We start from the raw sequence: 15,670 nt of genomic DNA on the forward strand, positions 1-15,670 counted from the left end.
ACTATAGCACATAACAAGAGATGTGTAATTTGAGAATGGTACCAAGTACTTGGTTCATTCTACTTGTAACAAATGAGACTGGGCTGCAGTTGAATAGTATGACCAAGTCATGATACCTTCAGGAAGATGGAAAACAGTTGGAAAGAATCTGGGGAAGAAGACACTGCCTATGAGAAAGGCCAAAAATTTGGATACAGTCTGAAAGAGAGTAATGGTATACTTAGAACAAAAACCCACACATACATCCCCACCACATGCACAGACGCACCCAACCTATTAGAAGATGAATCAGTTGTTCTACTTGTCTGCTAAAGAAGAGACATTCATCATATAGGAAAGTTGATTTAGGCTGGCTATTGCAAAGATCTTTCTAAAGAAGGTAGTTAAACTCTGGAACACCGTGGCTGCCCTGGCCCTCCAGCCAAGGTCCCTCATTCAAATGGTCCCCCATTTGAAGCCAAGTATCTGTATTGTGTAGATCCCGATGCAGTTCAGTAAACTAGATGGTCACTTCCTGCATTAACCTGTTGAGTAATCCCCTCGATTGACAAAATTCAAATTATTTTGCTATAAAGTGTTGTGCAAAAAGGGCCCATCGCTCCCAGCTGGCCTGTGGTGGTCAGCACCAGCTCCGACAGACTCCTGCGGGGAAGCACTTCCAGCAGCTGTGAGGGGGAACACCACACCTGAGAGAACATTTATTACACGGGGTACAAATGATCCCGTCCGAGGGCTGCAAAGGGAAGCCCCGTCAGGAAAGCTGTGTGTCAGACTCGGGGAACTCACACTCAAGGGGCACGGGGAACGTGTGTTTCCTCAGGGAAGGCACAATTTTAGGACTGGAACCGCGTTTATGACGCACTGGAGTTCCCGGCTTTACCGAGGACACGGTGCCCTCAGCGGGCCTTCACGGGCTGAGGCACCGCCGGGGCAGGCACCGCCACAAACCCCCGGCGCCGCCTCCCGCCCCTCCTCAGCGTCACCACGTCGGCGCTCCCCCCGCACGCTCGCGTCGTGGCACGAACCCGGATGTGAGTGCAGGGGGGTGGCCGCGCCCGCTTCCGCCCTCAGCGAGGGCGACCTGCTGACAGGAACTGGAGCCGGCGGCGTCACCCCCACAACCGCGCCTGCGCCTCGCGCCGGAGGACGCCGAGGCCGCCGGGGGACGTTCCGTGAGTAGCGGGCGGCGGCGCCAATGAGCGTGGGGGCCGCGCGGAAGTCCTGCCCGCGGCGGAGGTGGGGGGGCATTGTTGTGGGTGACGTCACGGGCGGAGGATGCGGGCGCCCCATTGGCCCGGGCTGGGCGGCCGTGCGCCGGGATCTTAAAGGGCGACCGGAGCGCGGGCCGCGCCGGCCGGGCGGGGCCCATGGCCAGCACCAGCAGCCACCTGGTGAGTGCGGGGCGAGGGGTCCGTGCCGCGGTCGCCCGGGGCTGTCGCTTGACCGTGGCCCGCCCCGCGCTGGGGGGGAAAGAAGTTAGGCCCAGGGCGGCGGGGCCGACCCGTGAGGGGGTGGCGGCCGCCCGTGCCGGGTGTTTGGCTCGGACGGGGCGGGGTGGCCCGGCCCGGCGAGCGCTGCCCTCCCTGCGGCCGGTCTCGGCGCTGCTGCCGCCGGTCCTTGTTCCGCCCCCACCCCTCTCCCCGCCGGCTGGGTCGCCGCGGGCCTGGCGGGAGGGCCCCTCTGCCGCCCCGGGGGCGCTGAGGCGGGAGGTGAGCGCGGCGGCGGCGGGCGGCCCGGGCCCGGCCCGTCAGCGGGAGGAAGGGAGGCCGGGGCCGAGGCTGAAGTAGCCACCCCGCGGCCTCCGGCGGAGCTTCGCTCTCGGTTCCGGGTACGGGGCGTTGGCGTGGCTTTGCCGGGCCGTCTCCCGGCGGGAGAGCCGGCGTTGTTGCCCTGGGGGAGGCACCTGTTACTCTGTAATCGATTTATTATTTTTTTTTTGTAGTGGAAACAAACGCGTGAGGAAGAAGGTGAGGGTCGAATAGGACGCCGTTTCTAACTCAGTTGTTTATGTTAGCCCGGCAGGGTGAAACCCTAAGGTTTTGTGAGCACTGACTAATGGAGCTGTAGCTGAAGCACAGAAGTAGTAATGGTGAATCTTAGCTGTGTTTTGGATTATACGGTTGGTGTCAGTGTAACTAACCGGCAGTGACACGTTCCTCGTCCTTGTGTCTGTGCTGCTGTGTGTTTGGGTCTCATATTCTTTCTATCGCTTGCAAGTTGCCTTGCAATCTCCCCTCTGCAGCACTTAAAGCTTTTTCATCAGTTGGAGCTGGTTGAGGAGGGTCTTCTGCGAGGCAGAGCTGCGTTGATTCTTGAAGTCCTGTTTTGGTGTGCTCTCCTTTTCATGCTCAGTGCTTTTCTCATCAGGGTGTTACACATGATTGTATTTGTTGACTGCAGTCGAGAATTATTATGTGGAATAGCCCTACAGGGAAGGACATGAAATACTGCAATGAGGATTATGAAATAAAGCAGTGTTTGATTATTATAGGAATTAGATTTGTTTTCCTGCCACTTGATAGTGCTCTATGTGGTTATTTCTCAGCATCAGAGGTGACTTCTGTTTACCTGGACTCTTTAAACAGAGGGTAGACTTCGCTTTGTGCTTCTGTCCTTGCTTGTTGCCTCTCTTTCCAGGTTTTTCTCTCAAAAATACTTCCATTTCAGTTCCTTTTCTATATACAGTTTAGGTCCCAGCCTGTAAGAGAAACATACAGAGAGAGAATGAATAAAGAACAAAGTTGACAACCATTTTTATTAAAACTAAAATATTTTTTTTAGGGCAACTTACTTTTAATTCCTTTTCTTCCGTCCCATTTAATGTATCTCTGGTCAGGTGAGTGTGCTGACTGGCGGTAGCAGATAGAGGTGGCTCAATTCAGCTAACCTTTTTGTAAATTTAAGTGGTATCAAATATGGGAAATCCAGTGTTTCTGAGGCTGAGGAAATTTCTGTTAATGTTTGTGTGATGGAATTGGTAATGGTAATGAGTTCTGTGGTTGTTTTACTATAAACGCAAAAGACTGGGGGAGAAAATAGAGCACAGCTTTGAAAGGAATATTCCAGCATTCCTCTCAAAATGAAGAGTCTGGAAGAATGGTTATTTACATCTTCATTTTCAGCAACATCTTTGCTGTAAGGTTTAGCTGCTGTAGTGATTATTAGATTCTCCCAGTATTTCTGACCTGATAAAACCTATAGTATAGTCACAGATATGTCTCAACAAAGCTGCTAGCTTTTCCCCTCTCACTCCCCTGTGGAGTTAATACAAACTACGCTTTACAGAGAACTGGGTTATAAATAGAGTAAGTTCTGCATCTATGTGAGGCATTAGACTAGGCTATGGTAAGAGTTCTGTTTGTAGTTTTTTGTAGGTATAAAACTTTCAGACAGGCTTGAGGGATTTTCCCTACATACCTATCTACTTAATATCCTCTTCTCTTGGGGTTTTTAGCATAAGGCTATGACTAGTCTTTATCACTCACACATAGGCTTTTAACTGGGTTAAGTTTTCTGTAAATCTCTTACCAAAGCAGGCTGAAGGAATAGAAAACAGTAAAAGATACAGATTGTGAGATTACGTGCTCAAAGGTGAAAAAATGGAAGCAGCTTAAAAGGTGCGATTTTATATGCCTAGGAAGTGCTGGTAGCTAGTGGAAAGGATGGGATCCAGTGAGTAACCTGGATATACTAGTGATGTTCAACTAAACGACAAATCCGCTGTGTCTGTGGACTTTTTATTTTTAAAGCAAATTATTCTGCAGGTTATTAGTCTATTGCTTACAGTGCTAGAAGTAATGTCTATTTCATATAGCTCTTGAAACTCTACAGAGTAGATCACTGTAGCTGGACACCATAAAGACACCTTGCAGGCTCAGGTTCATTTCTTTTCCCTAAAGCAGATCAGTTGGAAGGCAGCATTGCAGGAAAAAAGTGGAAAGAGATGCTGACTATTGAAGTACTTGCAGGAATTTTGGTACAGAAGTGGTTTGAAACTGCAGATGCAGTCACTTTGTTAGATGGAAAAAAGTAATAAACTGGCAAAAAAATAAAAATAAGTTTGATGTATGAAGATGTGGAATATTTTAGTAATCCCTGTTTTGTAACAGTAAACATTTTATCTATTTTTTTTCTAGAAAAGCTATATGGAGTGCTGTAGAACTAGCACATTGATGGCATCAGAAAATATGCAAGTGAAAAATTACTTTTTAATATGGAAAGATAAAAAAAATCAGTAAACACTATGTTTGAAAGGTAAAATCCTTCTCCAAATTCCTCATATTGGAGCTTCTGAAGAGTTTGTGTGAAGGCAAGGAATCATTGTTTCTGGTATTTCAAATGAGAACTTTTTTTGCAGGTGGCGAAGTTAGATTATGTGTATGTAATAAATTAGCTCCTTCCCCTTTTTTGCTTCTTTTTTTTCTCCCTCCCCACTTCCCTTTCTGCCTTTTTTTGCAGGTAAGCTTGTGGAAAGTTACTAAGGTCTAGCTAAAGCGTACAAAAGTCCTGAACACAAAATGCAGTAAGTTAGCTGTTTGGTCTAGAACCTTATTTTCACACCTTATATATTCTGCTCAACAGTGCTGTAGGAAATAACTGGTTTGTTGTGTGACTAAATATTGAAGTTGAGACTTGCTTTCTGCTTTGAGAGACAAGCTGTAGATACGTCACCGTGCAAATACTCTATAATTCTTTATGGTGAAAAATTACAAGGATTAACTTGCTTAGCACATTCTTCAGAAAAGAAAGTATTTAATTTGATGTTCAGTTCTTTAGTAATCCTGTGGGAATTTAATTTACAGTTCTCAACTGTGCTGTCCAACATTTGTACGCTCCATCTATATACTGCCACCTCTGTGAGGCTGTTTCTCTGCTCTTCACCCAAAACTGTTCTCTTTACCTCCTAGAATTGCTAGCAAGGAGCCTAGGGTAGGAAATCTTGCTGTGTTTGTTAGCATGAGCCCCCATCCCTGCTGTGCAACACCTCTTGATATTGGTGCGCTTCATGAGATGATGTCGAATGGGATCTGGACTATGGCGATTACAGATGGCTTTTGTTTTCTTGTGAGCTGGCCTGGATCTGTTTGTGTGAAATGAATTCTCAATGGCTTGTTTACATATATAGCTATTTGGGCCATAGGCTGACTTTAGGTTCTTAGAGATTTTTGTGGTTTCCTGTTTCTGATCTGTTTTGAGTCTCGGGGTTGGGCGGGGGGTGGGGGAGAGGCGGTGGAAGGAGGCCTTAAATAGTCTCTGCCCCTGAAGGTGCTTGGAACCTAAGTGCTTTGCTTAGCAGTAGAGGAGGTTAGAGGGTAACTGGCTGATATGCAGGTTCTTACAAATCCTTTCATTAGCTTTAATCCCTACCTGAATTTGGAATTAGAATCCTGGAAATTAGTGGCAGGAAATATCACTGTATATTTAAGGTTGTCAAACTTAGAAAAAGGCATTTGTGTGAAATGAAATGTTTGGGTCAGCATTGCTTTGTATGCAAGAGATTCATTTCTGTGGAAACAAAATCAGTCTTGCGGATAAAATACTTTGACTCCCTCAAAGCGTCAGAACAATCTATAGTGTAGAGGTGTTCTCTGTGCTTCCAAATTCTTGAGCCTGTTGGTTATATTTTTGATGATATAACATGAATCTGATTTGTCATTACTCACTTATTAATAAACTGTTTTACAGATTTACTGCAGAAAGTAAGGAACTGGTGGTTGGTGATCCGTACATCAGTTATGAAGGAAGTAGTGTGTCAGAGCTGAGCTTTGTTTCTGGTATTTTGAGATTATTTTATATGAACAATACAGTACATCTCCCCAAACTTTAAAACACTACTTTGTGAGAATGTACATCCAGAAAGCTTAAGAAGAAAAATAAGTTAATTTTGATTCTTCTTAAAAGTTAATCTTCTTGATTATGTTTTGAAGATAGGACTTGTATTTCCCAAAATTGATTTTGAACATGAGGCGAATAACTGCCACTAGATACTAGGGTCTTTTTGAACAACCTACTTGTGTGTTACAGTAACACAAGGCAAAGTTCCTGGAAAAAACCCAATTTTACTAATCAAATTCTTATAGGTTATTAGAGCATGGTGTTATGTCAGGCTTAGCCAGGGCTTTATATATATTTCCTCTGAAATAATAACTGTATCTTATGATGATTTATTACAAGTATTTTCAACATTACCTTCATATTACTGTAATTTTTCTTTAAGTTTTATTAGGGCTGTTAATACATGAAGCAGACTACATCAACTTGAATTCTTCTCATACTTCTGTTTCCCCCTATTGCAAAGGTCCTAGCCAGCTTGGGTAGAATAGTGTCTTTGAAGAATTGTCTGCTCTAAGCTTTCTTCCTCCATTAATGTTTACAATCTTTAATCTTGAAATGGATTACCAGGACAGTATTTTTTAAGAAGTCTTCTTTTAAATGATGGTCATTTCAAGAGATTTTTCCTTTTTTGGGGGGGGTGGGGTGGGGGCATGATGTTAAAGTTTTATCCAGTGCTTCAGCAAATGATTGCCTTTCAGCATTTGGGAAGTTTCAAATGACACTGTGCATGAAGGTGAGCATAGTTTTTTGGTGGATCAGAGCCTAGATTTCTTTCATCAGTGAGCATGGCAGTCTGTTTAAACAACAAAAAAATCCTTTTATACAACTAAATGCTTTTGAAATTTGCATGGTTTATTCATAAAAATGGACTACTAAGCAACAGATTTTTCATGTGGCATCTTCTGAGAAGAAAAAATTTCACTCCAGATAGATGTATGACTTCGGATTCCTTTGCAAAACAAAGTTGTGTTAAAATAGCTTTTATAATTAAAATACAATGTTTCAATCTGTTCTTTTAAATGTAGCAATCAGTAACCATTTATGAACCTTGATCAAAATACAAATTTGGACAAATTGTTTGGCTTCAGACTTTTGCTGACTGTAATGGTTGGTTTCTTCAAGACGTGGAGTTGGTGGGTTATTCTGGATCTTACGTTCTAGTGTTTGGGGTTTGAAGGAGTGCTGATGCAGCTCTGCACAACATAAACCCAAACCACTGTGCTAAAGAAGATTAATGTTTGATGTTAATGGTTATTTAATATCTACAAATAACTAATACTTAGAGTAGGGTTTGTTTACTGAATTTTGAAGAAGATAGCTTACTATGAACTTCAAAGAACTTCTCTATAGAAAAAAACATCCTGTTGTCCGGGGAAAAATATCTTTGGCATCTTTGTAACCTAGTACAGTTTTTAGTAAGTGCTTCGTTTGTTTTTTGGAGAGGAGCGTTTGTTCTTAGAAATTCTTGTTGATTTTATTTGTTATGATTTTGTGTTAGAGATTTGAATTATCTGTCTTGAAAAAGGTTGAACAAGAGCTGCCATTTTAATATAAACTTTGCTTGTTGTGATATGTTGAAGATTAACCAGCTTGTTTAATGAACGTCTTTGTATAATACCCAAAAGCAGGAGATTTTTTTTAATGCTTTCATATCACCCCTTTTGATCAGATTGGTTTTGAACTAGGTTTTTTAATGCTATGTTTTGCACTCTGCTGCACAGAGATAATTCATTGAAGTATGACTTAGTGTTTTCATCCCAGAGAAGACTAGGTGTTTGCCAATGGAGTATTCAGTTACAATTCTCTTTTTAATATATCCCTTCTTTTCAATGAATGAATGTTGAGTGTCTTTCTTTAAAGCCTTTGGCAATTTTTTCCTCAGATTTGAGAAACTGAAAGCATACCTCTAAGTTTGTTTTCCTTACTGTTCTGGCCCAGTGGTAATCATTGCGCATTGGGGAGATCTGTGATCTTCTAGCAAGTTGAAAGTGTGAGCAGAGTACACGTTTTTAAATAGCTCCCAGTTATGAAGGTGTTTTAATTATTTTTACTATGGCTGTATGTATTTGAGTGCCGAAGTTAACCTGTTAGAGTGAACTGTTTACTAGTTACGTAGAGCATTCAGAAGTACTGCTGAGGTTTGGCTTAATCTGAGTTTGGTCCTGTCCATTACATGCTTGATTTTGTTATAATAAGACAGACTGACAGCATCTAGTGAGACTTTTTAAGGTGTGTGAATGAATTTTCTGTTTGTCTTTAGGCAAATATTTTAATTCCTTAAAGGTGGTAATAATATTGGTAAATAGATATATTATTAAATTATTTAAATTATCTGACAAGATTCTAAGCATATATAAATGGAAACTGGCATGCAATGGAGTTTCATAAATTGTTCAGTATATTGTTTCTCTCTGTGTACACACATGTACAATTGGTTAATAGAAAGGGGATGCTGTTGGTCACTTAGCAGAAAGTCTGACAGTCCATTTTTGGACCAAGGTCAGAGCATAACTAGACATGAGGATATAAGGTATGAGAATTGATTCATAAACTGCAGTTTATGAAAGCACATAATCTATTATTGTTCTGGGCTGCCTTCATTCATGGCAGGCACTCTGGTGTAGCAGAGTAAAGAGTTTATGAAAGGAAAACTGGTGTTGTATATTGATAGGGATCACGTCATAATCACTACATTTCCTGCAAACCACCCCTGGATGGGATTGGTACGTAATGGGAAATGCCACCTGTGCTGTGCTCTCTGCACTGGAAGGGCAGGTTTTTAGTCGGATTTTGTTGTTCTGAATTGGTGTTCTTCTGTATCTTAACTTAGGTTTCTTGTATCTGAGCTACTCTGCTTTTGCCTACATTCCCCTTTTAGGCACTACAGGGAATAGTTTGAGGACATATATTCAGGCCCATCTTAGTATTTGACCTGATGAGTTGCTTTTTTTTTTTTCTTTCTGTTGGAATGTGCTGAAACTTCCAGAGTGTGTTGCACTCTAGCCTGGGAAGTGAAGGCTGTCTCAAATAGGTATTGGAGAACCTGGAGAAGGCAAGTGTTTTCATTGTGGAATATGAAGGGGGGGATGCCAATGGGAAAGCTGTGAATAGTATCTATTAATCGTCCCTTCTTACGCTCTTTTTCAGTTGCAAGATGTGTGTCAGATGCAGTTGCTGCATCTTTTCAATCCTCTGAAATACCAATGTACCATGAAAAGCATATATTAAATATTTCTGCCTAGCTGTTCCTTTTATCGCCTTGCATTTTGCTGATAAATCCTTAGGAGACCCCAGGTTGTCAGTGTTTAAATTATAAGCAATACAAAATGAATTTCAATTTTGGAATAAATGGCTTGTATGACAATATCAAAATAATTTACAAAACCTTTCAGTCCAAGCCTATCTAACTTAAACTGCCTTTAGCAGAATTGCAGTACTGATAAATAGTATCAAGTGAGCTTTATCTCTAAAACTACCAAACACCTGTCCAATGAAAGCAATTGCCTTCTCTCAATATGAAATAAAGGCCCTTATTCCTCCTTAATTACACAGGTAAATAGATTGACTCCATATTTTTACTTGAAGGCAAGTGTATTAATTTGGACATTGAATCTTAGATTTACGTATTTTGGAAGATCTTCCTGTTTCTGTACCAAAGGACTATGTTTGGCAGAGATGTAAAAGCTGTGATTGGATACTGTGACAGACGGGGAGGGTATCTTATGCTGTATCATGTAGTATGTGTTTCAAAGGCCCCTCAAACTCCATTAGCAAGCAAAAAGATTAATTCACAGATACCCTAGAGTGCTGCTACGTTGTTTTCCAAATCTTACCATTTATTAAGCAGACTTTGCTGATGGAAGGTATAAATGTTTGTATTGGTTTACCTTCATGGTACTCTATGAACTTCTGATCATTATTTAGTCTAACATGACAGACACCACTCAGTAATTCTTATATTTGGTGAGACTTGTGTTGAATTGCAGGTGATCCTAATTTTTAGAGTGCTGTATTCTCTATCACAAGTCTAAAACAGATTTTTTTTTTTTTTTAGTAAACACAGGTTTCAGGACCTTAATATAGTCAGATGATTAGATGTTTTTCCAGGGTGTTCAGCGTCTTGATTTTCTCTTGAAACTGATTTTGGTTTTCTCCTTAATATTTGCATAGTACTACTGGCAATAAGACTTTGCTTCTCCTGGTTGATGATTTCTAGTTCTATATATTCAGGTATGGATTAGCTTGAGTTCTTTGTCCACTTGTTTCCCACCATTATGCCTAAATTCGTGGACCATATTTTATTTTGTGGTAATGTTTTGATAGAGGCAAAAGTGAGGTCTTACTGTTTGTCTAATTTACCAAAAGCTGTAGATTGCTTTAAGTAAGAGATAGACTTCTATTTTTTTTTTTGCCAAATGATGTGTGTTGGTGGGGGTTTTTTCTTCAGTCTTTAAATTTATGCAATTACTATTTCTCTTTCAACCTTTTTGGTTTGAGTGTCAATCCAGCTGTGAACTAGAAGAGATCCTTGTTTGGACATGGCTATTAATTATAAGTTGTTTAAGGATTTAACCAGTTTTATTTTGAAAATGTCCTATATTAATTTTCCTAAACAGTACTCTGTATTTCAGGTGTTACAGAATACGAAGTCAAATGTTTTATGGATATCTATCTCCATTATTTTATTTAGTAGACCTGTAATAGAGCTTACCATAAAAAACATTTGTAAGAGGTTTGTGCCTGTGTTCTCATTTATATGGTCTCATCAGCATTGTTTATAATCAAAACAAGTGTACCAGTTGAGGTATAGAGCTCTTGTTGCTTTGTGTAAATGATGCGATCCGTTAGCAAGGTCTGCTTCCAAAAAAATTGGCCTTGTAGGGAAGTGGGTGGAAGAGCTTTCCCGGTCATCGTGTCTGCCCTGTGTCTTAATGCAGTGAGAGGTTCAGTGACACAGTCAGCACTTGGACTCGGTGTTATCAGACAGGGGATAGGTTAGGACCCTGTTCACGCTGACTGTAAGAGAAGAGATTTTGCTGGTAGAGTTTCAGTGGTAGCAAAGATGTTCACAGTTGTCTTCAGGGTTCAGTATCACATCATTTAGGATAGAAGTAAAAGATACTGGAAGCTTCAGCAGGCCCAGTCTCTACCAGTATTTTTTGCTTCAGTTTGTGTGGATAGAACTGTAACAGCAAAGCAGTGTTGCAGATTTTGAGTTGGGGGGAAAAAGCTAGTAGAGATGCAGTTATTGTGGTTGTACTTGCTTTAGAGCAGTGTCACATTTGTTTAATGCATGCTATGTCCTTGGATATATTAAAAGTTGTGGTGGTGGTGCTGAAGTCAAAATGCTAAATTGAAAAAAAGATTCTGAAAGGGATAGGTCCTTTGAGATAGCTGGGAGCTTTGTCTGTCACTGGCTTTTCATACAAAGGGGAGCGAGGAAAGTATGAATGGAAAAATGTGGCGATACCTAGTGAGCTTTTTGCATTGATTCAAATTTTCTTAAAGTTTATTTCTACTGTTTGCAGGCAAGAGGGGAAAAGAACAATATAAGGATTTCACGTGGCACTTAAATAGAAGGAAGTCTGCTTCTAAGTGATTTAGCAAAAATTAGTTAATGAAGATTTTGATATATCTGCTGATCTGTAATTCCACTTCAGCAAATTTGTTATTTTCTTCCCTATTAGGTTTTCAAACTCGCATTGTATTGTGCTAAAAAGGAAACAATTTCTATATGGAAGTAAATTAGAAATGGCACCCTTTTAAGGGCTTGGGAAGGTAGATAATGTTAGAGACTAGTTTTTAAAAGCAGAGATAAAATGATTGGGTCAGTGGTTATCGGTGTGGTGCACGGTGATCCGTGACCTGCGATAGGTAAGTTGTTGCCACTGTGTGAGAGTCTGTGCTTCCACTGGCTTGCCAGCTGAGAAATGTTGATAACTGCTGGAAAGGGAGCATCCTCAAGCTTCTGAGAACTGCAGACGCAGTTTAGAAGGTTTTTAAATTCTTCAGTGATTGACTTCATATCTCACTAAAAAAAATTTGTATCTAGCAGAAGCAGAATTTTAAATCTAATTTTTGCAGAATAGTGGCTGTACGAGGTTGAACTGGATGAGCTAGCCTGTACTCTCTCGGGCATATGTGAAGACACATACATAGAAACATGTATAGTGTCTGCAGACATTTTTTTTAATATTTCAAAATAAAACTGAGATAGAACAGTGGCTGTACGAGGTTGAACCGGATGAGCTAGCCTGTACTCTCTCGGGGAATATGTGAAGACACATACATACATGTATAGTGTCTGCAGACTTTTTTTTTTAATATTTCAAAATAAAACTGAGAAGGTACATAATACAGGATGCAAAACACTAAACAAGAATATGTGGAGTGTGGAAAGACAAGCATAGGAGTGACCTTTTCTGCAAATGCTCAGGTGCAACATACCTAGTTGCATAGTTCTGTCATTTCTTAGGTAACTGATACTTTAAATCTATTTTATCTTCCTCTGTCCTTCTTGTTCTTAATCTTGACTTTCCTTTGAGAAAGTCAGAGGACTAATTGACGTTATACCTTGGCTGGAAATAACCTCTTTCTACAAAGTCCTTTACTCCTGTTTCTTCCTCCCTTAGGACTTTTCTATACTTGATATTCATTGTGACTTAGTTCCAGATACTGTGCCAAGGAAATATACTGCATCCAACACGTTTTCCCCCCTTTCTCTCACTGTTCTCTAGTGCTTTTGTGGTGGGGTTTTTTTCTTGTTTGTTTTTTCAAGGTGATCTTGCTAGCTGCAGAATCTAATCAGACCCCCCCCACATAGTACTGCTGCTTTATTTACCTGTAAACCCTTAGTTGCTCTAGAGTAGCCTGACAGCAGCCAGTTCATCATTTAAATCCTAATATTTAGTCTGTATTATTTTTTAACTTACTATATTTCAATTAGTGGCATGTTTCTTCCATCGGTGTGACTTCTGTTGAGCAGTCATGCTTGTGTCAGCCGTGCTGTGCTTTTGACAGGAAGAAGTACAATCTGTTATTAATTCTAGCTGCTGTGTATCCTTATCCAGGCTGCTGTGCGAGTAGCTGTCTGAAGGAAGGGTGATGCAGCTGGGCTGTGAGAGTGTTGGAGAGAATGCCTGATCCGGGGAAGGTGTCAGCTAAAATATCTGCACAGGAGGCGTGAAAGGAACTGTGACCTACAGCACACGTACTTTAATGTGTATGTGCTGTTTTCATAATAATAGCATCAGTATAGTCTCTTCCCCTCTTCAAAGGGAAGAACGCTGCATGACTGATTCTGAGTAGGGACTTATACTGCTCTCTGGGGGAGTTAGTGAACTTTTCGAAAAGCAAAATTCTCCCATCTGTCTCCAAATCTTCTGCCAGCCTCAACCCCCCCCTCCTGCCTTTTGTCTTCACAAAAGCTGTACAAAATATAGCAAAAAGCTGTCATTACAGGCAGATTCCTCAGCAGTCTCTGCTGTGTCACAAAGCTGACAGAGGTCTAATAAGAGAAGCTGTTACCTGTTCTTCATCTGCTGCGCCATCGGTGTAGTCATAGTTCTTGGAAAAAGCCCTAAGGAGCAATAAAGATCCTGGAGCAAGAGGCTGCACTCGGATTGGAAAGGAAATCTTCCCTTATGCTTCTTGGAAGATATTGTTTAGAATAGTTGCTTAATAATAGTTAATTTTCAGTCTTGTGGGAACTGATATTTATGTATCAATTATAGAGAGTGGAGAAAATGGTGAGTTGTAGCTGTACTCTTTTTGACCTTGTTGTCTTTGTCACAATTTAGAAAGTATATCTTTGCATGCTTAGAAATATATTTGTCGTCTTGCCACTAAATGTGTAACTAATGTGTATTTCTGAATTGTATCTTTATTTTTGAAAGAAGTTTAGCAGTAAATAAGGACTGTTTTTCCCTAATGCATAGAGCACAGCCAAGTGAGTAATTGCTAATTTGAGAGCTAGGTGCTTTAAGCCCATATGCATGATTGAACACAAGTCCAATTCCCTTCTAAAGTGGTTTCAGATAGAAATGCAGAAAATTGTTGTAAATCACATTGAAATTCATGAGATGGTAAATTCTTTTTGTCAGAAGTAGTGTTTATTTGATTATCAACATGAGATATGTTACAGACCAGGTCAGGTTGTATAATACATCTGTTTTGAGGTTAGGAGATTTTCATTAAGTCACGGTTTCATTCTGCTGCGCGTATGTTAGAATACTGAGTTTAAAAAATAATGTTCAGACATGGTTTTAATTTTCTTTACTATTCCCTCTGCATACCATTTCAGTTTTTATTGTCAGAATTAGTTCAGCAGAGCTCTTCTATTGTCTGCGTTTTCGGTCCAGTTTCAAGTAAAACATCTGAAGTAAACACCTGACAGACTAGTGGAAGTGTATGACCAACAGGGAAGGAAAGCAGTTGATACTTTCCTTGGTCTTACTTTAGAAGAATTGATAGAAGGGTACCAAATGATTATTTGCTTTGTATATTACAAAAATCAGGTTTTGGAGTGTATCCTCTTGTACTTGCTGTTTTCTGAGCTGTATCTGGTTCTTTATTTTGGAATTGGGATGTCTTTATGTGACCATATGTACAATTTAAATAGTGTAACCGCCCTTGTCTTAAAAGGTCATGGACCAGAGAATTCTTCAAAAAAAAAAGTTTTAGATATTGCTGATTATTAAACCCTCCAACTGATCTGCCTTTTTTTGTGGTGTTCTCTTTTTTTTCCTATCCAATGTGTATTAAAGAGAAATACTATTGGAGAAAGTTAGATTCAAAGAAAAAATGTAGGAATGTATTCTTTTGTCTCCAATAAGGTTCCCATGCTTTACTTGTTTGTTTACAGTTCCTCGTAACTTGAATCTCTAAACTAGTGTTACTCATGAGTACAGGTGTTCATTGCGTAACTAGATAATTCTTTTATCCGGTACTTGAGTGGATGGATGGCTCTGTCTCTATGAAATAAAGTTTAAAGATCATATTATTTATAGAAGAATATACTGTGACATTTGATACCTTGGTGTTAGGAAGCCTTGTTTTGAGTTTGGAAAAAAAGTATTCTTGAATTAGTGTTCAGACTCTTGACTCATGGCTATATGTATTTGTGCAGCATGACTTAAACAGAGTTGTTTAACAAATTAAGAGCTGCCATTGCCAAAATAAATACCAATTCCCTTGTAAAGACACTTCAACTATAACTTTTTCAAATAGGGCTTTATATGATGCTCCTATGGAAATAAAGCGCAGATGTGTGTGATAATTATTTGAAGGCATGGGTGTAACAGTTTCATTTCTCTTTTCAGTATGATGCTGTTCCAATCCAGTCCAGCGTAGTGTTATGCTCCTGTTCATCCCCATCAATGGTGAGGAACCAAGCAGATTCCAGCACTCCATCTGTCATTTCCACCTGTGGCAGCAGACAGGGGTCTAACATGGAGAGCACGGCAGCCGAATCAAGATCTAGTTCGAACTCCTTGCAGCAACATACGGGACAGCAGCCTCCACAGCCTCGAAAGAAACGACCTGATGACTTCAAATTTGGGAAAATTCTGGGTGAAGGATCTTTTTCAACGGTAACTTTACTTTTTATAAATAATGACAAATATCTTAGATACTCGCACAACAAATTTTGAAGTTTAATATTGCTGAGATCTGTCTGGAGAGAACAGCTTGAAAAGTAAATAGGCAAGAAATGGTGGGTTTAACTTTTACTATTAAGATTAAGTGTTGCATTAAATACGGGTGCTGATTTTTCAAGTGCCTTTTGAACTCCTCAGAAGTTTCATTGTATCCTGAAGACTTGATGCTTGGATTTTTC

At 40.4% G+C, this 15,670-nt stretch overlaps 1 protein-coding gene across 2 annotated transcripts in view; it reads left to right on the forward strand.

Annotated features, from left to right (window-relative positions):
• Positions 1–1,152: 1,152 nt before the first annotated feature.
• The window catches only part of PDPK1 (3-phosphoinositide dependent protein kinase 1), a 30,053-nt gene continuing 15,535 nt past the window's right edge, over positions 1,153–15,670 (forward strand). The window contains exons 1-2 of one of the 2 annotated variants that reach the window (XM_014936537.1): positions 1,153–1,172; positions 15,156–15,425. In XM_014936537.1, the coding sequence (XP_014792023.1) occupies positions 15,213–15,425 (213 nt within the window). In that variant the 5' untranslated portion in view covers positions 1,153–1,172; positions 15,156–15,212. Of the gene's footprint in view, positions 1,173–1,261; positions 1,392–15,155; positions 15,426–15,670 lie in introns of those variants that run through there. The other variant, XM_014936536.1, reaches the window with a different exon arrangement.

The sequence above is a fragment of the Calidris pugnax genome, unplaced genomic scaffold (genome assembly GCF_001431845.1).
Source record: "Calidris pugnax isolate Ruff unplaced genomic scaffold, ASM143184v1 scaffold17, whole genome shotgun sequence".
Classification (NCBI taxonomy): domain Eukaryota; kingdom Metazoa; phylum Chordata; class Aves; order Charadriiformes; family Scolopacidae; genus Calidris; species Calidris pugnax.